Source organism: Hippocampus zosterae, chromosome 2, assembly GCF_025434085.1.
Source record: "Hippocampus zosterae strain Florida chromosome 2, ASM2543408v3, whole genome shotgun sequence".
Taxonomy (NCBI): Eukaryota; Metazoa; Chordata; class Actinopteri; order Syngnathiformes; family Syngnathidae; genus Hippocampus; species Hippocampus zosterae.
In genome coordinates, this window is record NC_067452.1 from 40,302,185 (window position 1) to 40,325,307 (window position 23,123).

At 48.6% G+C, this 23,123-nt stretch overlaps 2 protein-coding genes across 3 annotated transcripts; both read left to right on the forward strand.

Moving 5' to 3' along the window:
* Positions 1-1,566: 1,566 nt before the first annotated feature.
* On the forward strand, positions 1,567-7,378 carry mmp9 (matrix metallopeptidase 9). The gene is made up of 13 exons (XM_052054760.1): positions 1,567-1,877; positions 3,136-3,374; positions 3,501-3,649; positions 3,738-3,866; positions 3,957-4,130; positions 4,215-4,388; positions 4,742-4,915; positions 5,000-5,155; positions 5,275-5,461; positions 5,547-5,689; positions 6,169-6,319; positions 6,415-6,518; positions 6,761-7,378. Exons 1-13 carry the CDS (start codon positions 1,737-1,739, stop codon positions 6,868-6,870), a joined length of 2,031 nt encoding a protein of 676 aa, XP_051910720.1. The 5' UTR covers positions 1,567-1,736; the 3' UTR covers positions 6,871-7,378.
* A 3,015-nt stretch (positions 7,379-10,393) lies between these two features.
* Positions 10,394-22,222, forward strand: kcnc4 (potassium voltage-gated channel, Shaw-related subfamily, member 4). Of its 2 annotated transcripts, XM_052054881.1 has the most exons (4): positions 10,396-11,401; positions 17,617-18,541; positions 19,628-19,804; positions 21,787-22,222. In XM_052054881.1, the coding sequence occupies exons 1-4, from the start codon at positions 10,739-10,741 to the stop codon at positions 21,858-21,860; spliced, it is 1,839 nt and encodes a 612-aa protein (XP_051910841.1). In that variant the 5' UTR covers positions 10,396-10,738; the 3' UTR covers positions 21,861-22,222. The 2 variants fall into 2 exon arrangements, with proteins under 2 accessions (XP_051910848.1, XP_051910841.1); XM_052054888.1 differs by lacking the exon at positions 19,628-19,804 and having other exon boundaries at positions 10,394-11,401.
* Positions 22,223-23,123: the final 901 nt, after the last annotated feature.

Consider the following 23,123-nt stretch of genomic DNA (forward strand, 5'->3'; position numbering starts at 1 on the left):
GATCTTCATGTGAACGCATCCAAATTGAGCTGATCATGTCATTCCTTTCGACTGATCAACAAGCCCAAGTAGATGGAAAAATAAATAAATCAAGACTCAAGACAAGCACACACACACACACACATCTAAATTGCTCGGCTGAAATGATTTTCTCATGGCATTTATTAAGAAAATGAATACATTTATATCTATAACGTCATCACTTTGCACTCAAGACACAATAACACACTAACCGTACCAAGGCATGGCTGAGTACAGTGGTGTCCAAACTGCAGCCCGAGGGTCGTTTGCGGCCCGCCATCCATTTTTCAGCGGCCCGCAACATGACCAACCAAAAATTAAGTCTAAAAATGAAATGTGACATGAGCTGCAAGGTTAGTCAAAAAAGGTCAAGGTGGGCAGAGTGAGAAGGGAGCCTGCGCTGTAGAATTTTTCTCTCTATTCAAAGATACAAATAAAAGATTAAAAGAATTTAGCGGGCGGCCCGGTGGTCTAGTGGTTAGCGCGTCGACCTCGCAGTGCAGAGGGGTCGGGTTCAATTGCAGCTCTGGCCTTCCTATGTGGAGTTTGCATGTTCTCCCCCGTGCCTGCATGGGTTTTGTTTGGGTACTCTGCTTTCCTCCCACATTCTAAAAACATGCATGGCAGGTTGATTGGGTACTACAAAATTCTCCCGAGTGAGCACGAATGGTTGTCCGTCTGTGTGCCCCTGCCATTGGCTGGCAAGCGGTTCAGGGTGTCCCCCGCCTACTGCCCGAAGACGGCTGGGATCAGCTCCAGCAACCCTTGTGAGGATAAAGCGGATCGGGGAAAAAGGATGGATGAATGGAAGGATTTATCCCCAAAAAACTGCAGCGAATAAAGACGGTTCACTTTTAAACGCAAAAAATCGTTTCTTCCACAATCTCTGGCTGATTGATGAAGACGTCGCATCAAATAACCCGGTCACCTTCCTCCGAGTTCCGAATGCGGCGATGGGATTCGGATTTTGTTTCATGCAAAACTCTGCGAAATCGAAGACGTTGGACACCCCCAAAAAACTTTCTCAGCTATTTGCCTTCACATCTTGAATGGAAAGCCGATGAAATGAACGAGACAACTCCGACACTCTCGAATTGCGAATCTCGAGTTGGCGAATTTTCAAGTGGCCCCCTTTCGTCCTTCCCTTTTTCTGTCGGCGGCCATCCAACAAAAAAAAAAAAATGTTTGGACACCGCTGCCTTAGTATCTGCTCAAGTTAAGCCGACCGGACCTCTCCCCCTAAGACCCCCAGTGGAGGAGAGTGAAATATCGCCTCAGTGTAGCACTTTTTAATCACGTGCAACCGATGTACACGTTCAACTGAAATTATTTTAACTCACTTTTTTTTTCTTTTTTTTTTTTTTTTTTTGGTCAGTGTAGTTTCCCCACAAGTTCCTACTCCTAAGAAATGCTGTTATTGTTGTCAAGTCAGATGTGAATATTTTGGAAATTCCCCCGTGGAGCCAATTGAACAAGTATAGCACGTGTTCAGAGCTTGGAGTGGGAGGGCCGTGGTCGCTGGTGGGGGGGTGGAGCCTGAGGGCAAGTGACTAAGAGTCCAAGTTGCATAAAAAGCCCCGCGAATCCAAAACAAGGACACAAGAGCGGCACCGCGCCAACAAGAGGACACTCGACGGATTGCGCCTTTCAACTTCTCGACTTTTATTTTTACCCTCCCCACAGCCCCCCACCAACCAACACTGACGGGCGCCGCCATGAGATCCCGCGTTTTGCTACTGTGTCTGCTGTGGTGCTGCGGCAGCGTGCGGCGAGGATGGAGCCTCCCCCTCAAGTCGCTGCGCGTCACCTTTCCGGGGGACATCATCAAAAACATGACGGACGTGGAACTGGCAAAAGTGAGTAGCGGATGCTGCGCGTCGTCTTCATCAGAGAGATTTTCGCAAAGCAGTCGAGAAACAAATCACCAGGACTCGGCAATCTGGCCTTTTTCACCCAAATCTGATATCTCACTTGAATGATTTTGTTGATCCCCCCCCCCTGACAGAAAAAGTCAACGACAAGGGCGTTCTACAAAATCCGTTTCGCTCTTTGTTTTTGTGGAGTTTGCGGTATACCAAAACAAATGAAAATTTTGAGCTTTTTAACAATTGAACGATCAAAGAATTAATCAGTGTCGGGGTAAGAGTCGGGCCGCCCCCCCCCCTCCGAGCCTCTCGCTCTTTCCTCGTGTCGCTTGTACAGGTGAGGCAAAATATTTGTCACTCAGAGGGCGAGCCAAGTGGATTCGATGTGCGCCGGGGTCAGGTAAACGTCCGGTGCTTTCCAGAGACAAGAAAATAATCATCACAAAATACAGAAAAAACATAAAAAGCTTTACCTACAAAAAAAAAACATGCTAGCGTCACGAAAATTTGAAATCAAAACAATGTCAGCAAGCTGCTGAAATCGTATTTCTGAAATATATAAGCGTGTAAAAAATAAAAATTGCATCTCTTTGGCAACGTTCAGCACAATTTATTATCGATTGATCAATAGAGAGAGCATTTAATCCCCCCCCAAATCATTTTTTTTCAATAATGTAACTTTTTTGGGGGGTCGAGGGGGGGCGATTCTACATCAGTGCCTTGGGATGAGAATTACCTGACGTGAAATTTTGCAGCGACACGATATTCTTACAAAGTCACAGGTTGACATTCTTTATCCTCTGTGAAGAACGACAGATGAGCTGACTGCATGTTTGTATTATACTGCCCCCCCCCCAGCCCCCCACCACATGTATACACCCCACAAGGAGCGGCACCGGCAAAAACTGCTCATTTACTCTCTTTATACATCATCAATGTTTTTTTTTTTTTTTTTTTTTTTGTATTCGAAGGCTATTCGAATTTCTTTTTTTCCTCGTTCCAAAAACACTCACGGCACCACTTTTTCTTTTTTTTTTAAAGAGTCATGTTTGAAAAATGCTTGTTTTTGATATCGGGTAATAGTCCAAAGAAAGTATCAAATGCCCAATAAAAAATAAAAAATGTGTCCTGCCAAATAAAACGGGCTTGATGGAAGTCATGACCCAGCCCCGACCTTTTGACCTTCCGCCGCTGTCTTGACTCCTCCCGCCGCTGTCCTCTCACCGCTTGAACTCGTTCCCCCCCACAGAGTTACCTGAGCAAGTTTGGCTACATGGAGAACCTGCAGCGCAGCGGCTTCCAGTCCATCGTGTCCACCACCAAGGCCCTGAGGAAGATGCAGCAGCGGCTGGGCCTGCAAGAAACGGGCCGGCTGGACCCGCCCACCCTGGAGGCCATGAAGCAACCGCGCTGCGGCCTTCCCGACGTGGCCAACTACAAAACCTTTGACGCGGACCTCAAATGGGACCGCAACGACATCACTTACAGGTGAAGCGAGCGACCGCGGTTGACCAACGCTTGTCCTTGCAAGTTTCTCTTTCCAAATGATGAGCGCTACCGCAAATTTTTGCTCTCGGGAGAAAAATGTTGGTGTTCCGTGTCCCCCCCGCGCAGGATCTTGAACTACTCTCCGGACTTGGACATCTCCCTGACTGATGACGCTTTTGCGAGAGCTTTCAAGGTCTGGAGTGACGTCACCCCGCTGACCTTCACGCGTCTCTATGAAGGGACGGCCGACATCATGGTGTCCTTTGGAAAAGGCGGTACGTGACCCCCCCCCCCCCCCCCCACACACACACACACACACACACCTTCGCGCTCAAAGTTCGTGTGTTCGTGGCATGTTTCCAGACCACGGAGACCCTTACCCCTTCGACGGCAAGGACGGCCTCCTGGCACACGCGTACCCCCCCGGCCAGGGGGTCCAGGGAGACGCCCACTTTGATGACGATGAAAACTGGACGCTGGGAAACGGACCGGGTAGGTGGACGGCTTCCCTTGTCGGCCCGGCTCCGTTGCTCTCCGGTTTTGAGTGACACCCTCTCTCTCTCTCCGCCGTCTCCAAAAAAGTGTCCAAGACTCGCTACGGGAACGCCGAAGGTGCCCTGTGCCACTTCCCCTTCACTTTTGAGGGCAAATCCTACACGAGGTGCACCACCGACGGCCGCGCGGACAACCTCCCCTGGTGCGCCACCACGGCCGATTACGCCCGCGACAAAAAATACGGCTTCTGCCCGAGTGAACGTGAGTCTGACGGCCGACCGACAGTCGACGCGATCCAAGATGACGCAAAAATAAAAACGCGCTCCTCCCATCCCCAACCCGCAGTTCTGTACACTTTTGGAGGGAACGCCGACGCCGCCCCCTGCGTCTTCCCGTTTGTCTTCCAAGGGAAGGAGTACAGCAAGTGCACCACGGACGGCCGCGACGACCGCAACCGCTGGTGCGCCACCACCGGCAACTTCGACCAGGACAAAAAATACGGATTCTGTCCCAGTCACGGTGCGTCTCCCTTTCGCCAGACGTCCCTGAAACTAATATTTGGAAGGCCACGTACGTCAGCGACCCGTGGGTGGTTAGGGGCAAAATGAAACGGGGCGGGGCTTCCAACGCGGGTCGAGCAAAAGTAGGTGTGGAAAATGAAGTCAGTCAAGTTATTGTCCATGGAGAAATAGCATCCACGTGCATGCGCGGTCCGAGTTTGGAGCGAAAATCCAAACTGCAATACCGCTCACTGTGCAGCAGGGGGTCGTAGAGAGCTAAAATGCTACATGAGCGAAAACGTCTCAGTGCTTCGCGAGGCTTCACTTTGCCCGCGGCTAACCTCGCTTCGCTTCTTCCCGATGTTCGTGCAGACACGGCCGTATCCGGAGGGAACTCCGAGGGGGAGCCCTGCCGCTTTCCCTTCACCTTCCAGGGTCGAGTATACGACGCGTGCACCAGCGACGGGCGCGGCGACGGCAGGCTGTGGTGCGCCACCACCGCCAGCTACGACCAAGACGAAAAATGGGGCTTTTGCCGTGATAAAGGTGAGAAATCAATGATGCTGTCACATCTTTGGCCACCCCCCCCCCCCCCCCCCCCCTCCGACGCCTGACCTGTTTGCTTGACAGGTTACAGCCTGTTCCTGGTGGCCGCCCACGAGTTTGGCCACGCGCTGGGGCTGGATCACTCCAACGTTCGCCAGGCGCTCATGTACCCCATGTACTCCTACGTGGAGAACTTCTCCCTGCACCGAGACGACGTTGCGGGCATTCAGTATCTCTACGGTAAGGCCAGCCGTACCGCCAAAATTAAGAGACTGGGAGAAAGTAGAAGACAAAAAGTCTCTCAATCAATATAAATAGAAGCATTTTTTCAAAATGGCTGAACTTGCTGTTCTTTTCAGGGCGCGGGGAAGGCCCGCAACCTACACCCCCTCGGCCCACCACCACCACCACCACAGTTGCCCCTCGGCCCACCACGACCACGACCGCCCCAACGCCCGTGGACCCGACGACCAAAGACGTCTGCAAAGTCAACCAATTTGACAGCATCAGCGTCATTCAAAACGATTTATTTTTCTTCAGCGACGGGTAAGGCAAACCACCCGGCGCGAACGTTTGACTCGCACCACAGTCCGGAAGCAACGCTCATGTCTTTGTGCGTTGATCTCTTCAGATATTACTGGACGCGATCCAGCAGAGGTCAGAAGGGCGACCTCAGGGGTCCGTTTCGAGTGTCCGAGCGTTGGCCGGCACTGCCCACGGTCATCGACGCTGCCTTTGAAGATCCTGCCACCAGGAAACTCTACTTCTTCTCCGGTAAGCTTTACGCGTTCACGCCGGGTCACCAAAGCTGAGTTAGGGTGTTGCAACGAGGCGAGCGGCTGCCTACTCTCGAGCCGCCTCGTTTCTGAAGTGAAAACCGATACATGTTTCGCTCGAACCCCAAATTGGTCGACCGCATCAAGTCAGCCAAGCAGTTTTTAGCAGAAGATAGCAGCCGCTGTGAAAGATTGACCGATTCTGCTAACGAGTGAGCAACCCGCATGGTGGGCCAGCGCCCCGGCACCCGAGATTGATCACACCGTACCCAACAAAAAAAAAAAATGTCACTGAAGTGAAATCAGGATTTAGTCTGCGTTTAGATGTACACACTCAGTATGGAATCTGGGCCCCGTCGAGTTCGAAACGAAGCTGATGTCTGAACGCTAACGGGTGAATCGTGTACCTTGGGCCATCTCCGGGAAGAGCCTGTCGCTGTCAGTGAACTAATTTTGACCCTTTGACCTTTTTTTTAGGGCACCAGTTCTGGGTGTACACAGGACAGAGCGTTCTGGGCCCGCGTAGCATCGAGAAGCTCGGCCTGCCTGCCAGCGTGAGGACGGTGGAAGGAGCGCTGCAGAGGGGAAGAACCAAAGTTCTGCTCTTCAGCGGGGAGAAATACTGGAGGTGAGCGCCGATTCATCGAAAAACGCACGGGGGGTGCGCGAACTTGAATAAGAAGAATGACCGCGACGATTTTTTGCTGCCGCGTGTCAATACAGGCTCGATATGAAGACGCAGATGGTTGAAAGGGGCTACCCACGATACATCTACACTGCCTTTGGCGGCGTGCCCAGCGAGCCTCACGATGTCTTCCAGTTGAACGGTAAATGCCGCGCCCGCCTCCAAGCGTTGATTGGCCACCAGGGGTCAGTGTTTCCCAAGATAAAATACAATGGAGTAAATTCAACACCATTTTTCTCAGTGTGGTTTTATCTCCTCCTTTAAAACGCATTCAGTAGCAGCCAATTCTAGACCAAGTCCGAAAAGACGTTTAAAAACGTCTTTGGGAGTGAATGAGTTCATCTAAACCAATCCCAACTCTTTTGAAATGTATTCCCGCTCCAGGCTACATTTACTTCTCCTCGGATCGCTTCTACTGGCGCATGACGCCCAGCAGGCAGGTGGACCGCGTGGGCTACGTCAAATACGACCTGCTGCCGTGCACCGACTCTTGAAGCGCGCGCGCGCTCGTTCAGGATGGGATGGCAGCGCATTTGGAACCGGGGGGGAGCGGAAATCAGTTGCTTACGGGCGCTGCCTGATGACTTCCCGATGACTTCCCCGATTGGTCGGCCGGCCGTCGCTGGTGTGACACAATATTGGCCCTTAAACGCATGTAAAAGAGCGCAGCACTTGATGTGATATTACGAAAGAATAATGGCCAGCATCGGAGGCTAATTCGTTCAAGGCCGCTGGGTCCAATTCTGGTTTGAATAATTTATATATCAAATGTCTGACAGGCGCAGACTTTAAACAGTATTTGATTTATTTTTTTTGCCATCTGTAGTATTCTCCTATTGTGTGTTTTTAAAAAAAGTTGTCTTTCTGTTGTTGTTTTTTCTGGCCTTGAAGCCATTATTTGCACTGAATAACAATGCATGGCTCTTTCACTTTAAATTATTGATGTGTTGTTGTTGGTTTTTTTTTTACTTTCAACTCAATAAATATTCAGCTTAATACCAACGGTGTCTTTATCATTATCATTTCTTTACGATGTGGTTTCACTGGAGGGGGGGGGGGGGTCCTATTGTCGTTTCCGTTGCTTCTTTGGGGGTGCTGTCGTATTGCATTTTCCAATCTCAATCCATTCAATCAAAAAGTATAGAATGCATATTTTCAAGAAATGAAACTTTCAAAAAACAAATCCCGATTTGAACATTAGCAACTAACATTCTCATATTCAACATTTGTGATGCAAAAATGAATGCGTTTTCGAATATCCACGTAAACTTGATGCCATGACTATGAAACCGGTTTTAATCTGCTTTCACACTCGCTTGCCATGTGCACGACTCTGATACACAAATCAAGTTGACCTATTTTTCTTTGGCTACACTACAAATACATTTTATGTTCGAACTGATAAATTTGATTGTTTTTAGCAGTTGATAATTGATTTACAATTGTCCAGTTTGTATTGATGTTCAACACAAGGTCCCAACTTCATTGGAATGGGCTTCGTACCTTCCAACTAGTTTGAATCTACTTTTGAACTTGTCCCGAGATACTTTGTAACTGGTTTAATCTAGCTATTTATATTTGATCTAAAATGAAATACTGTTCAATTTATACTGAACAGAGCTTCATCGCCTTAATATTTATTTCCCTCGTTGATTCGTTGTTGAAATCGATGACGTTAAAACACGTTGTTCGCCACAATGCCCGCTGGGTGGCAGTATTTCAGACAGTGTGTGCGTTGGAAATGATGCCGCGCGCGTTGGGAAGTATACCTCGCGCGTGCGCTGTTTCACTCCGACCATTCCGAAACTCAGAGTGTTGTTCAAATGCGTCGTTCGGTTAATCAGTGCCTCAAAAAATGGAGTGCCGGAGCGATATTTAAGCGCTCCGAACGGGGACAGCGTTCAGCAATGTGTGCGACAGTCCAGATGAAAAACAGTTCAAGCACTGGAGTTGGACTTTCCGGACACACACACAACACACAGAGTGGTGTCTGGCCTTAAAAACGACCGTCCAGGGGCTCGGACGTCGTGAAGGACCCAGTAAGGGAGGTGTGTGTGGGAGGGCGGCGGACAAAAACAACTGTCCAAAATTCCTAGAAACCCCCGATTTTATGAATGGAATGGCTCCGGGCAGGTCCCTCACGCTGAGCGGCTAGTGCCGGAGGGGGAAATAATCATTTGTTAGTCACGATTTGTCTCGGTGACGTGAGGTGGCCGCGCAAAAGAAAACATCGACAAATAGAAGTAAATTGAAGTTCGTCATGTTTGTATGCCGTTGACTGTGACTGCTGTTCCACTGTGTAATGTCGCCCTCTATCGGTGAAGGTCTGAGATGGCAGGCAGTTGACAACAGACGGGTTAGCGACGCGTATGGTGTGCGTGCGCTTGTGTTTTGGGAAGGGGGGGTCTGGGCAGAAAACGGTTTTTGTATTGAGGTCTATCACTAAGACATTACGCCTCTGTGTCCGGGTTGTAACTAAACGCCTCACAGCTGTTGCGCCCAATCGTAATAACGTGGCCGGAAATGGTCATCAAGTGCATCCTGTTTCCTTCCTGAGTGATAAGAGCTCCCGTTTATTTAGTTTCGTTTGCCACTTAGGTTCGTTTGGAGGCATGTAGAAGAGCAAATGACAGCTGAAGTAGCCAACTCCGACAAGTGCAACATTCATGCATCCCAATTGAATGAACGCAACGCTGTTGCTATCTAGCGGACAATATTTTGAATTGTCCTGGCTGTCTCGGATACAAAGATTTTGTTTCATGAAAATGAAATGGAAGGACAATGAAATTGAATAATTTCTTGCAGCACGCTTGGAAGTAACCACCCCCACGGCCCTTTTTTAGTGTGTGTGTGGTGGCATGTTGGTCAACTGGTTAGCACGTCCGCCTCACAGTGCTGAGGTGTAGGGTCTGATTCTGGCCTTCCTGTGTGGACTTGCGTGTTCTCCAGTGCCTGCGTGGGTGTTCTCAATTCAGGTACGTCCCCCACATTCCAAAAACACGCATGACAAATTAATGGAACAATCTGAATTGTACCGTGGTGAGATTGTGTGTATTTTGTATGTTTGTGGATTGGCTGGCAACCGGTTGAGGGTGTCCCCCGTCGACTGCCCCGAAGAAAGCCGGGATCAGCTCCAGCACGCCCACGGACCTTGTGAAGATGAGCGGATTCGAAAACGGATGGATGGATGGACAAAGAAAATCATGTTGTGTCTCGTTCTCGACATGAGAAGGACAAAATACAGTGAAACCCTCAATTTTTGGGGTCGCCGTCCCATGCTAGTTGCTATAAAACTAAACTGCTGTTTTCGTGCTCAGGCCAAAGTAAAGTTATTGCTTGGGACAGGATGTTTCAACAAAACCATTGGTTTTCCATCATCTCGCGCCATCCTGTGCCAAGGAACTATGTTGAAATGATTTGAGGAGCTAGGGTTTGGACAAAAGTAGTGCTGTGCGGCATCTTGGTGGCACAGAATTATTTTGATGTGATTGAGGAGCTTCATTTGAACAAGGTTGGCGCTTTACCGGCTTCTTGGGGGCCTAAGAACTACGTTGGAGTTAGTTGTGACGCTTTTGACAAGGCGAGCGCTGCAGGTGTTGCGAAACCGCTGCAGAAATTCAAATTAATAATTAATAATAGAAATCATTAATTTGTATCTTCACGCTGCCGATTGAGCTTTGTTTCCACAAATGTGGCGCCTTGTTGCCCGATTGCAGCATCTGTTGGAAGTCTGAACCGTTTGAGTCCGGGTTCGGTCCGTTTCCCTGTGAGCAGCAGGTGCATAGTGTCGCAGAAAAACACATTTCACACCGGCAGGGGCGCTGAAAAGGCAATTGTGTCCAATTGAAATGAAATATTGCGTCAATTCTGACCATGTATGTCATGATTATGATTATTATTATTATTTCCAAGAAGAGGTTGTGCGTTATCTGGAGGGAGCAGCCGTCGTGCGACGAGCACGGCAGTCAAAGAGTTAAAGCGGAACCTGTTGTGGAGCTGCGCGGAGACGGGGCGGAGGTGGGGGGGGGGGCGGGGGGGGAGAGGAAGAAGCGCATCCCTTCCACAGCGATTCCCCGCCGGAAAACTGGCGCACATCAGCTCCAACTGTTGAATGTCGGCCAAGTTGCACATTCCGGAGGTAAACACCGAAGGGAGGAGGGGGGTCGGGGGCGGCGGAAAAAAAGGCAAAACGGGGGTTTGGCAAGGAGCGCCGAACGCGCGCCCGCTGACTCTAAAGTGAGCGGCGCTTCGTCCGCGCTCGTTTGGGCAAACAAGTGGTTGGGGGCTGCGATGAGGGCGCCGCGATGAGGGCGCGCTCGCCGTTTTGACACCAAACGGAGCAGCCGGCGCGCCGATTTGACGATGATCAGCTCCGTGTGCGTTTCGTCATACCGAGGACGCAAGTCCGGCAACAAGCCTCCGTCCAAATCATGCCTGAAGGAGGACATGTCCAGAGGCGAAGACTCGGATAAGATCATCATCAACGTGGGCGGAACCCGCCACGAGACCTACAAGAGCACCCTGCGCACCTTGCCGGGCACCCGCTTGGCGTGGCTGGCCCACCCGGAGCCGCCGGCGGACTCCGAGGAGTCGTGCGACTCGCCGCCGCCGCCGAGCGGCGGCGGCGGCGGCGGCGGCGGGGAGTTGTTCTTCGACCGCCACCCGGGCATCTTCGCCTACGTGCTCAACTACTACCGCACCGGCAAGCTGCACTGCCCGGCCGACGTGTGCGGGCCGCTCTTCGAGGAGGAGCTGGCCTTCTGGGGCATCGACGAGACGGACGTCGAGCCGTGCTGCTGGATGACTTACCGGCAGCACCGCGACGCCGAGGAGGCCCTGGAGACCTTCGAGCCGCCCGAGCCCGACGACGACGACGCCGACGATGACGACGAAGGCGGCGGCGGCCAAGCGCCGCGGCGCTTCGGCATCGAGGAGTGTCCGGGCAGGTCCAGGAGCTGCTGCGAAGTTTGGCAGCCCAAGATCTGGGCCCTCTTTGACGACCCCTACTCCTCCAAAGCGGCTAGGGTGAGTTTGGGCAGGGACGCATGTTGCTGAATAACAGTGAGGGGGGGTCTCGCCCCCCCCCCCCCCCAGCAATAATATCCCCAAGGTGGAGAATGACCATTTCAAACTCGATTATAATACCGGTATTTTGGCGAGGAAAACACTTTTCAAGCTTATTTTTTCATTGCACCCTCACACTCCCTTTTTTAAAATTAGATTTTAATATTCACTCCCAAAAGAAGTCATGAGATCCTATATACAGTCATACCTCGGTTTTCGACCATAATCCGTTCCAGAAGACTGTTTGAAAACCGAAACCACACTCTTTAAAAAAAATAATAAAAAATGAAAATCTTCATTGAACACGTCTGCTCACAATGGAACGCTATACGAGGAAGCGTCATTTCCTCGTGGAAGGAAGGCGAGAGGAGTCATGCAATTAAATGCGCTCAGTTTGGTCGAGAACCGATTTTCGGTCGTAATTCGAGGCATAAAAAAAAAAATTGAAATTTTTGGTCGAAAACCGATTTGGTCGAGAACAGAGACGTTCGAAAACTGAGGTTTGACTGTGTAATACATATCATGTTGCTCAAACAACGGATAGAACAGCAATAATGGCTCATGGGCAATTTGACCCGAGGTGTGTGCAATGATCCACATATCCATTTTCTAATCAGCTTCTCCTCACGAGTGTCGCGGCTGTGCCGCAGCCCCTCCCAGCCGTCTCCCGGCAGGAGGCGGGGGACACCCTCAACTGCTTGCCAGCCAATGGCAGGGCACACACAGACGAATGACCATTTGCGCTCACATTATCCAAAAGTGTCAAACTGTAGGAAGTAAAATCTCAGCTGACATGGAACATGTGCATGAGCAAATCATCCCCCCCACCGTGGCATCATGGGAAAAAAACGCTCGCCCTTTAGCACTTGGGTTATATTATATCAATGCAATCAAACGCAGTCACACTTGTAAATACCCGAGAACGTGTACAAACTCTAACCTAACGCACAAGTAACTGAAAGACTCATCCCGCCCCTTCGTACCCTCACAGGCGCACACAAGCCTGAAGCACAAATACCGGAACAGGAATTATAGTGGAACACAAAACATTTTCATGTTTTTAAAATTAGAGAGATAGATGGATAGCTAGCTAGCTCTTCATTTGGGTCATGGGCTATCTATCTATCTATCTATCTATCTATCTATCTATCTATCTATCTATCTATCTATCTATCTATCTATCTATCTATCTATCTATCTATCTATCTATCTATCTATCTATCTATCTATCTATCTATCTATCTATCTATCTATCTATCTATCTATCTATCTATCTATCTATCTATCTATCTATCTATCTATCTATCTATCTATCTATCTATCTATCTATCTATCTATCTATCTATCTATCTATCTATCTATCTATCTATCTATCTATCTATCTACCTATCTACCTATCTATCTACCTATCTATCTACCTATCTACCTATCTATCTTGCTAGCTAGCTAGCTAATGAGCTTATCTTCATTTGGGTCATGGACTAGCTATCTATCTATCTTGCTAGCTAGCTAGCTAGCTAGCCCATGACCCAAATGAAGATAAGCTCATTAGCTAGCTAGCTAGCTAACAAGATAGATAGATAGATAGATAGATAGATAGATAGATAGATAGACTAGCTATCTATCTACCTTGCTAGCTAGCGAGCCCATGACCCAAATGAAGATAAGCTCATTTACAAATGGATGGACGGAAAAAAAACAAGAATTATTTCTATTCTTTATTTTGGTGGTATTGCCAAAATGTAACTTTTCTTTTGATAGCGGCGAGGACACCCGCAGGGGCTCCTCTTGTTTTATGTTGGGAGGGAAGAAATTTCATCTGTGCCGTATGTTACATGTTACACACACAGTACATTTGATAAGTTCCAAGTTTTATCCAATCCAATCCCAAATCATATCGCAAACACGCAGGGGAATGTTTTAAAAGGCTAAAAAACAAAACAAAATGCAAATCCTTGACCACTCGCTTGAGCTGAGCTTCAGCTGTCTTCATTTTATCAGCGAAAAAGCAAAACGTTTGTGCAGAGAAATGTCCAAGTCCTTGCAGCACTTTCATGGCGGATGCGTTCAGGCGTAAGTAGCATTTAATGTACACGCTAATGGCAGAAGAGCTCTGCGAGCTTTTAGTGGACTTTTTCTTCGTCAGCAACCTTGTACTTGTTCACATTTCAGGCATTGCCTTTCAGCTCATTGCTGCACAAATAAGAAAGTTTGCTTCCATTTGCGCCAGAGATGTCGCGTTAAAAGGGCACTCGTTAAAAACGGAACCTTTGAAACCGAAAATACTCTGTCAGCTAGCGAAAAGCTAACTTAGCATGAGTGCATCTTGTTGTGACTAGTGCGGTGTGTTTTGGATGCATGACGAGGAGGAGCACTGAGTGCACGAGTAGTTTGCTATGCTAGCTTCTCGGGCGAGCTGCCAAATAGTTGTCACTCCTGCTCGAGGGGTGCAGTGTTGTGAATAAGGAACGTGAGAGGTACGCGGACCATTAAATATGATGTAAATGTGTTAGATTGGCGGATACACAGACCATTAAATAAGATGATTCACATTTGGCCTGGCTCTGCATCTGCTATTCGAACGCGGCAAGTGTATCGGAAAGCACGTCTGCATCAGATACACGGGGCCTGGCGGACAAATGGAAAGAGTGTGTGTGTGTGTGTTTGTGTGTGTGTGGCAACAATTCTTCGCAGTGGTCATCCTAATAAATCTCTTCAACATGTTTAAAGTTTCCACCGGTGAAGTGTGATCAGTCTTCTCATTTGCTCGCACGTACACACATACACTCGCAGGAGACATGCGGTCAGGGGACATATAAGGTTGAGACGGAAAGGGCACTAGCAAGCAGCTAGCGGATTGCGCAATTGGTAGCAGAGTCTCCAATATCATTTTTTCCGACACAGGTAACAGGCCTTCTGATTTTCCATGCCGAGCGAATCGATTTCGCATTTGTGTGACATCTTTTGCTTTGCTGATTGCTCATAAGCGAAGATAAAGAGCGAGAGGGGGCGGCCCTCCGCTGGAGTAGGCTCACATTGGTGTCATTATTCTTGGAGGCGAACGCCTAGTTGCTAGATCATCTCGCTGCCAGCCCACAGAGTTGTTAGCTCACTGAGTCGCGAGCTCACTGAGTCGCGAGCTCACCGAGTTGCGAGCTCACTGAGTTGCTAGATCACTTAGTTGTTAGCTCACCAAGTCGCGAGCTCACCAACTTGCAAGCTCACTGAGTTGCTAGATCAGCGAGTTGCTAGCTCACTTAGTTGTTAGCTCACAGAGTCGCAAGCTCACTGAGTCGCGAGCTCACCGAGTTGCTAGTTCTCCGAGTTGCTAGCTCACCGAGTTGTTAGCTCACTGAGTTGCGAGCTCACCGAGTTGCTAGCTCACCGAGTTGCTAGCTCACTTAGTTGTTAGCTCACAGAGTCGCAAGCTCACTGAGTCGCGAGCTCACCGAGTTGCTAGTTCTCTGAGTTGCTAGCTCACCGAGTTGTTAGCTCACTGAGTTGCGAGCTCACCAAGTTGCGAGCTCACTGAGTTGCTAGATCACCGAGTTGCTAGTTCACCGAGTTGCTAGTCCACCGAGTTGTTAGCTCACCAAGTCGCGAGATCACTGAGTTGCTAGCTCACCTAGTTGTTAGCTCACCAAGTCACGAGCTCACCAAGTTGCGAGCTCACTGAGTTGCTAAATCACCGAGTTGCTAGCCCACCGAGTTGCTAGCTCACTTAGTTGCTCGCTCACCGAGTTGCTAGTTCTCACCGAGTTGCTAGCTCACTTAATTGTTAGCTCACAAAGTCGCGAGCTCACTGAGTTGCTAGCTCACTTAGTTGTTAGCTCACCGAGTCGCAAGCTCACCGAGCTCACACTTTTACCGCCAAGCGACAAAAATAAAAGTCCGGCAGTAAAACACTTTTAGCTCGACCCAAAATGAGATCAGACGATCAGACAAATAATCCCATAAAAAAACAAACAAAGAACAAACATATAAATAACTGAAACCTGGGCTTTAACATATTCATGACGAGTTTAAAATATTGGAGCATTATAATAAAAAAATGTTTCAAACATGAACTTGTCAGTTTGGAATGGGCCTAAATTCAAATTCATTTTTGGCACAACACTGACCAATTTAAAAAGGAGTAGCCGTTGAAATAATGAAGCTAGTTCAATGCTAATCGCTCCCTCAACCGCCGGATTCTTTTTGGCCAAACGTTAGGTGAGCATAAAAAAAGAAAAGAAAACAAAACTGATTGGTAACCTTTTTTTTTCCCCCCAAGTCTTGCTGCTCTTTGCTCGCGCACTCAAACGGTACCTCGCGGGACACAATGAATCCGCGCAGTATAACGCACACACGTTGCCAAACTTGACTCGAAAGCGGTGGTAGAGTTTCATCCTAAAAGGGAGATGACTTACTGCACGATGTGTAAACACATTCATAGGACACACACACACACACACACACAACCCAGACATATTTATCCAGCTGTGGGAGTATTTATTTAGTGAGGGCGATACAATTAATTCAGGCTTTTAGTAAACACTGACGACAGGCTGCTTACGACGTAAACGCAAACTCGTTCATTCAGCCCTTTGACCGGGTGCCATGTCGTTCATTGAAAAAAAAAAAGCAAGCGTGTGACTCACTCATTGTTTCTGATGTTTCGCACGTGATGTGATACGCTCAAACATCGTTGGGGACGCTCGCTCTTTGGCCGCCAAGAGAGGAAAAAAAAAACCCTTGGATGACACGAAGCCAAGGCAGACTGATTGAGAAAAGCCAGTCAATGAATGAACGGACACTTGTAGCCTTCTTCTCTACTGCTCCGGTTGGAATGTGCGGAGGTGTCGGTTCAAAAGACGCTGCCAAGGAAAACAGAATCCGCTCTCTCATTTATATTTTATGAGGTACCGGGTTCGATTCCAGCTCCGGCCTCCCTGTGTGGAGTTTGCATGTTCTCCCCGGGCCTGCGTGGGTTTTCTCCGGGTGCTCCGGTTTCCTCCCACATTCCAAAAATATGCGTGGCAGGCTGATTGGACACTCTAAATTGTCCCTAGGTGTGAGTGTGTGCGTGGATGGTTGTTCGTCTCTGTGTGCCCTGCGATTGGCTGGCAACCGATTCAGGGTGTCCCCCGCCTACTGCCCGAAGACAGCTGGGATAGGCCCCAGCACCCCCCGCGACCCTAGTGAGGATCAAGCGGCTCGGAAGATGAATGAATGAATAGGCAACCCGAGCAGGAGCCGGTCACTTACCCTGGCCGGAGGAGGTGGGGGAGGGGGCATTTCTAGACCCCCTCGGGGTTCACGGGCAAGGATCATGGAGCCACCTCCACCCTAAAAGAAAAACATCACAATCGTACGAATCCAGACACGTCGTTAATATGTGATACTTTTTTTCAAGGTTGCCTCTCCCAATGTAAAAACACTGATTTAAGAATCGAGGCGATACGGGGACTGTACTTGCAGTATGTGGACACCATACAGATCAATAAAATATACATGCATTGTGAAAAATAAAGCCTAGCGACCGGCCGAAACGAAGCCATTTTTTTTTCTCTCAAAATTTCGGCCTTTGCGATTTGAAAATTGCATTCTGCGACGCTGCGCTGTCAATTTGAATTCGATTCATCGTTCAGCCTGACACTTCAGTCTCCACATTAGGTGCTTCGAATTATTTCGTTCGTACGGATCAATAGCTGCGCTACAATGTAGCGGAACATTTTCTTAAATAACCGTTCGATCAAAATGCGTTGCACGCGAAAATTCGACCTCTCAAAAAACAATCGATCCCCCCCCCCCAAAAAATAGTATTTAAACTAACTAAATAAATAAATTGATCAATAACATGAAACTATATTGATATTAAAAAATCAATTCAACTGAACAGTGAAGGCGCTTATAAATAAAATGTATTATTATTATTATTATTAAATGTAAAAACAACTTTGTGCCACCGTCACTCCATTACGAATAGTTTGAATATTGAATTCAGTTATTCTTCGACCAACCACTAGAGGGAGCCAGACGTGCCAATCATTGTATTTGTGCTGCACTTTGAGAAGAGCCGCCGGCGCCGCGCGGCCTTTCGCTGCGTCTCTGGCACCTTTTTTTGTCGACAAACATCCTGAAAAGGTCTTTGCCATCCAGCGCTGAAGAACTGTGGTGCGATGTTTTCTCACCAGGGGGTGGCGCTGGCGTCCCTCTTCTTCATCCTGGTGTCCATCACCACCTTCTGCCTGGAGACCCACGAGGCCTTCAACGAGCTCCAGAACCGTACGGAACTGGTGCTGGTGGACAACGTGACCCGAAGCGAAGAGCGCCTGGAGATGGTGACCAAGCCCGTCCTGACCCTGGTGGAGGGCGTGTGCGTGCTCTGGTTCACTTTCGAGTTCCTGGTGCGGATCGCGTGCTGCCCGGACAAGCTGCTCTTCGTCAAGAACTCGCTGAACATCATCGACTTTGTGGCCATCCTGCCCTTCTATTTGGAGATGGGTCTGAGCGGGCTGTCGTCCAAGGCGGCCAACGACGTGCTGGGTTTCCTGCGGGTGGTGCGCTTCGTGCGCATCCTTCGGATCTTCAAGCTGACCCGCCATTTTGTGGGCCTGCGCGTGCTGGGCCACACGCTGCGGGCGAGCGTCAACGAGTTCCTGCTGCTCATCATCTTCCTGGCTCTGGGAGTTCTCATCTTCGCCACCATGATTTACTACGCCGAGCGGATCGGGGCCAGCCCGCACGACCCCACCGGCGCCCACCACACGCACTTCAAGAACATCCCCATCAGCTTCTGGTGGGCCGTGGTCACCATGACCACGCTGGGCTACGGAGACATGTACCCGCAGACGTGGCTGGGCATGATGGTGGGGGCCTTGTGCGCCCTGGCCGGGGTGCTGACCATCGCCATGCCCGTGCCGGTCATCGTCAACAACTTTGGGATGTACTACTCGCTGGCCATGGCCAAGCAGAAGCTGCCCAAGAAGAAGAATAAGCACAACCCCAACCCCGAGGCGCATCCCGACTCGCCGTCGCTCGGGAAGTCCAACAGCAACTCGTGCAGGGAAAGCACTCAGAGCGACACGTGTCCGCTGGCGGCCGACGACGGCCGAGCAGGTCAGACCGCCGCTCTGCATATATATTGTATTTTTTTTCGGGGAGGGGGGGGGGGGGCAACACGTGAAAGGTGAATATAAAAAGTCTACACACCCCTACTCTCGGCAAGAATAAGATTGAGACCAAGATGAGTCGTTTCCAAACCTTTTCCTGTAATAACGCGAAATACAAAGTTCATACAAACTGCAATCATGTGGTTGCATAAGTGTGCACACCCTTTTTCTATCCACTGGAAAGGGAGGGAAAAAAAGTCAAGTCGTTGTTCGTCAAAATACTTCTTTTAAGTTGTGCCATTGGGGTCGGAAACCCAAAATGTTGAAAGAGCCATATAGGACAAAAAACAAAAACAAAAAAACTAATCTGTCCGGACCCACAAAAAATAAAAGCCTATAAAACTATAACTCTATAAAACTGACAATGAAGGAAACACAAGCTGTATGTATGTAGGAGACTGGACTGTCTCAGAATTGTTTGTCTTTGATGTGTGTTCACAAACGCTCCCATAGAATTTATTTTGGTGATTTCTTTGCTTGATTTTTTTTTGTTGTTTTTTTGTTTTGGTGCATTATTTTCGCTTTTCTTAGTGTCAGTGAAGGCAACATTCATTTCCGTATTTTGGAGGCTGTCTTTGAACACCTCTCGAGTTGAACTGGGAAGAGAGAAGTCACCGAGTCGGACTGTTTGTTTGTCGAGATTGTTAAAAGCATAAATAAAGTGTACGTTTATAAAAAAAAAAAAACAAAAACAACACCACAGCTCTCCATTTTCAGAGCTGCAACATGTATCGACAGCTATTTGAGCTATTTTAGCCAACTATCAAAATCTTTTTCTCCATTTTCAAATATTTTTATAAAGCTCCAGGGAGCCACTAGATGTCGCTAAAGAGCCGCATGCGGCTCTGGAGCCTCGTGTTGCCGACCCCCCGGTCTATTTGATAGATTTATCGCCATTATGCGAGGTTCAGACCGGAAACAAAACATCACCGTTGTGTCTCGCCGGTTTTTGTTTACATGCAAAAAAAAAAAAAAACAAGGCCTTGGCATTTGTCTGGCCGGATTTTTATTTTCTTTTTTTTGGTGCTGTCAGACTCCAAACAGAACGGCGACGCAAACGTGGCCCTTTCCGAGGAGGAAGGCTGCAGCCTGACGCAGCCTCTGTCCCCCAGTGAAAAATGGTCCCTGCGGTGCCCGCGGCCCCGAGATCGGACCAAGAACGAAGCCGCCTGCTACCTGCTCACGCCCGGAGAGCCCAACGTCCGCTACGGTGACTCGCCGCACTCGCGATTTCACTTCGGATTGTCATGATGGCGCGCGAGAGGCGCACCGAGCGTTTCATATGCTCGAAAATGTTCCACGAGAGGCTCATGTACCATGTCATTCATTCATCTTCCGTACCGCTTGATCCTCACTAGGGTCGCGGGGGGTGCTGGAGCCTATCCCAGCTGTCTCCGGGCAGTAGGCGGGGGACACCCTGAATCGGTTGCCGCCAATCGCAGGGCACACACAGACAAATGACCATTCGCGCTCACTATCACACCTGGGGACAATTTAGAGCGTCCAATCAGCCTGCCATGCGTGTTTTTTGGAATGTGGGAGGAAACCGGAGCACCCGGAGAAAACCCACGCAGGCCCGGGGAGAACATGCAAACTCCACACACAGGGAGGCCGCAGCTGGAATCGAACCCGGTACCTCTGCACTGTGAAGCCGACGTGCTAACCACTTGACTACCGGGCCGCCCTCATGTACCACGTGAATATCATAAATTAGCTAATTAGCTAAATTAAAGGCACACGGACCACCAGAGACCGGCCTCGAAATCGGTACTCGAGTGTTTTCCACGTTTCCCCTCCCCCAAAAAGGCTTTTTTGGGGGGGGGGGAGCCAGACTTCGCCCATCTCCTTCATTTCCTTACAAAACTGCACTTTGTCCAGATAATTTGCCCTCGCCGAGCTCATGCGAATGTCAAGGAAAAACAACAACACCCAAATGGGCCACTTAGTTTGGCTCCGGTGAGTCTGCTTGCCCCCCCCCTCCCCCCCGCTTTGCTTTCGTTCTTTCTTTCTTTCCCCTTTTAGCCTCCGACAAGCCCCTCGAAGCCCTGAGGCGAGCGGCACAGATTTGTCAAATAGTAACGCGCTCGCCGGCAAAAGCTATCGAAAGCACCTCTCAAAACTCAATCTCGGAGAGAAGGAGGAGGGGCTAATTCAATTCCGAGCCGTGTGCGCGCCGTCCGCGATCGCTCTTCTCGTCAATGTCGAGAGTAACGCGCTACAAACGGAGCACAACAACTCGTCCGTCGCTGTACCGGCCATTTTCTCATTCTCGTTTGCGTCAATTGCATCAATGAAATACCAAATAAATACCGCATGTCAGACGCCAGGATGTTGATCGTGATTTGAATTAGAGTGACATATTCAACAATCATTTCATAAACTTGGTTGAATTGATATGATTTGCTTATCGGATTTTCCGCATTATAAGGCGCACCGAAAAGTTCTTAAAAGCTCCCAGCGCGCCTTAAAATCCGGCGCGCCTTGTGTATGGTCGTTACGGTAATACGTCGACCCAACATCAAAAAATCAAACATCAAAACAGAAAATCAAAAGAGAGGAAATCACAAAATAAATTCTATAGCCCCCCCCCTACAGAATTTATTTTGCGATTTCCTCGTTTGTGAATATAGTACACAACAAAGGACTTCTGAGACAGTGCAGTCTCCTCCAATTTACTGACATCTGATCGTTCTGTCGCAGCTACGCTCAAGGAAATGCCAAACTCAATTCAGTCGGGGGGGGGGCTATAGAATTTATTTTGTGATTTTTCTGTTGTGATGCATTGCTGTATTTTTAACTTTCGTCGTTTCACTGAAGTAATCGTTAATTTACGGTTTTTGGAGGCGGTCATGAACGCCTCTCGGGTCGAACAGAAGAAGAGAAGGCACGGAGACGGACAAAGACGTACCTGTAGCTCCATCTAGTGGATACATTGTAGATTGCGTCTTATAATCCGGTGCGCCTTTTAGTGGGGAAAATACGGTATTTCTTTATCGATTTTTGGTCGAATTGAGTCGACGGTGGGGCAAAGTCATTCTCAGATGAGGCGAACGTTTGACACACCGTGTCACCTGATGACATTTTTATCATTTGACCTTTGCATTTTTTTTTTCTTTTCATGATATCTTGTTATGTTGACCCGGCATTTGTGCGCTGCCTTGCTCAAAGAATTTTCCTTTTGTGTCCTAACAGAGATTTGTAAAGATAAGATGGCAACTCCCGCAAGCTACACGAAACCGGATGTGAGCTCACTGAGCGGATGCTGACGAATTCAAATATGAAGCTCGGACTCGACCTGCCCCCCCCCCAACACCCCCACCCCCCTTCCTGAAGACTCAATTCTTCAGGCTTTTGTTCGCCCTTCCATACATACTAAGGTGAATATGAGTTGCATCTTTTACGTATGTAAATAGCACATGTTGTCAAGCATGTACTGCATGTTCTCCGGTTCTCATGATTTGAATGTAGCAAAATTTGTATTGAACACGACGTGCTACTTTTAGGTTTGCCTACCTCTGCTTGATACTCATCTTTTTTTTTTTTAACTATGCAGCTATTTTCCGTAATAGTTACTATCCCTTTATCTGTGGCTGCAACTACAAAAAACACACACAAAAAAAACAAACAAACCAATAAATCAAATGCAATACCGCCCCGAAGTCAATGTCGTGACGCCCGCTTAGTGCTGTGCTGTGATTGGCCAGTGGGCGTTCGTGTACGGTAACTGTGAACTACTTTGTAGGTTTCCATGAAAGTCTCGTTTTATCTTTCGGGGTTGGAGGTTGCTTGCGATTCGGGACGAGTGTCTTCATGACGCACAACGCAGCGCATCCCCTTTGTACGCTTTGATTTGATTTGACTCAAGAAAAGAAAAGAAAAAAATATCGATTGTTCTTCACCACAAAAATTTGGCATTTTTACAGGGGTGTGCAAACTTTTTATGTCCGTCATATGATGTCAACGAAATATTCAAGCCGTCTGTAAATATCATGTCAATACTAGTGCTGTCAAACGATTAAAATAATATTGCGATCAAATGTTCATAGTTAACTCAGAATTAGCCGTAATTAATCACAGATGATCTATTCGAAACTTCCTTTGATTTCTTTTTCCTCCTATTTTTCCCCATTTTAATGCTCTCATCAACACGGAATGGTGGATCAGTTGTCTTTTAAATAAAAAAATTTATTGAAACGGCCCGGTAGTCCAGTGGTTAGCACGTCGGCTTCACAGTGCAGAGATACCGGGTTCGATTCCAGCTCCGGCCTCCCTGTGTGGAGTTTGCATGTTCTCCCCGGTCCTGCGTGGGTTTTCTCCGGGTGCTCTGGTTTCACTTTCCAAAAATATGCGTGGCAGGCTGATTGAACACTCTAAATTGTCCCTAGGTGTGAGTGTGAGCGTGGATGGTTGTTCGTTTCTGTGTGCCCTGCGATTGGCTGGCAACCGATTCAGGGTGTCCCCCGCATACTGCCCGGAGACAGCTGGAATAGGCTCCAGCACCCCCTGCGACCCTAGTGAGGATCAAGCGG

Coding starts and splice junctions, on each gene's coding strand:
- mmp9 (XM_052054760.1), top strand. CDS start 1,737: ATGAGATCCCGCGTTTTGCTACTGTGTCTGCTGTGGTGCTGCGGCAGC. Junction 3,375..3,500: donor CGCAACGACATCACTTACAG/GTGAAGCGAGCG, acceptor CCCCCCGCGCAG/GATCTTGAACTACTCTCCGG. Junction 6,320..6,414: donor AGCGGGGAGAAATACTGGAG/GTGAGCGCCGAT, acceptor GTGTCAATACAG/GCTCGATATGAAGACGCAGA.
- kcnc4 (XM_052054881.1), top strand. CDS start 10,739: ATGATCAGCTCCGTGTGCGTTTCGTCATACCGAGGACGCAAGTCCGGC. Junction 18,542..19,627: donor GGCCGACGACGGCCGAGCAG/GTCAGACCGCCG, acceptor TGGTGCTGTCAG/ACTCCAAACAGAACGGCGAC. Junction 19,805..21,786: donor AGAGCCCAACGTCCGCTACG/GTGACTCGCCGC, acceptor GTGTCCTAACAG/AGATTTGTAAAGATAAGATG.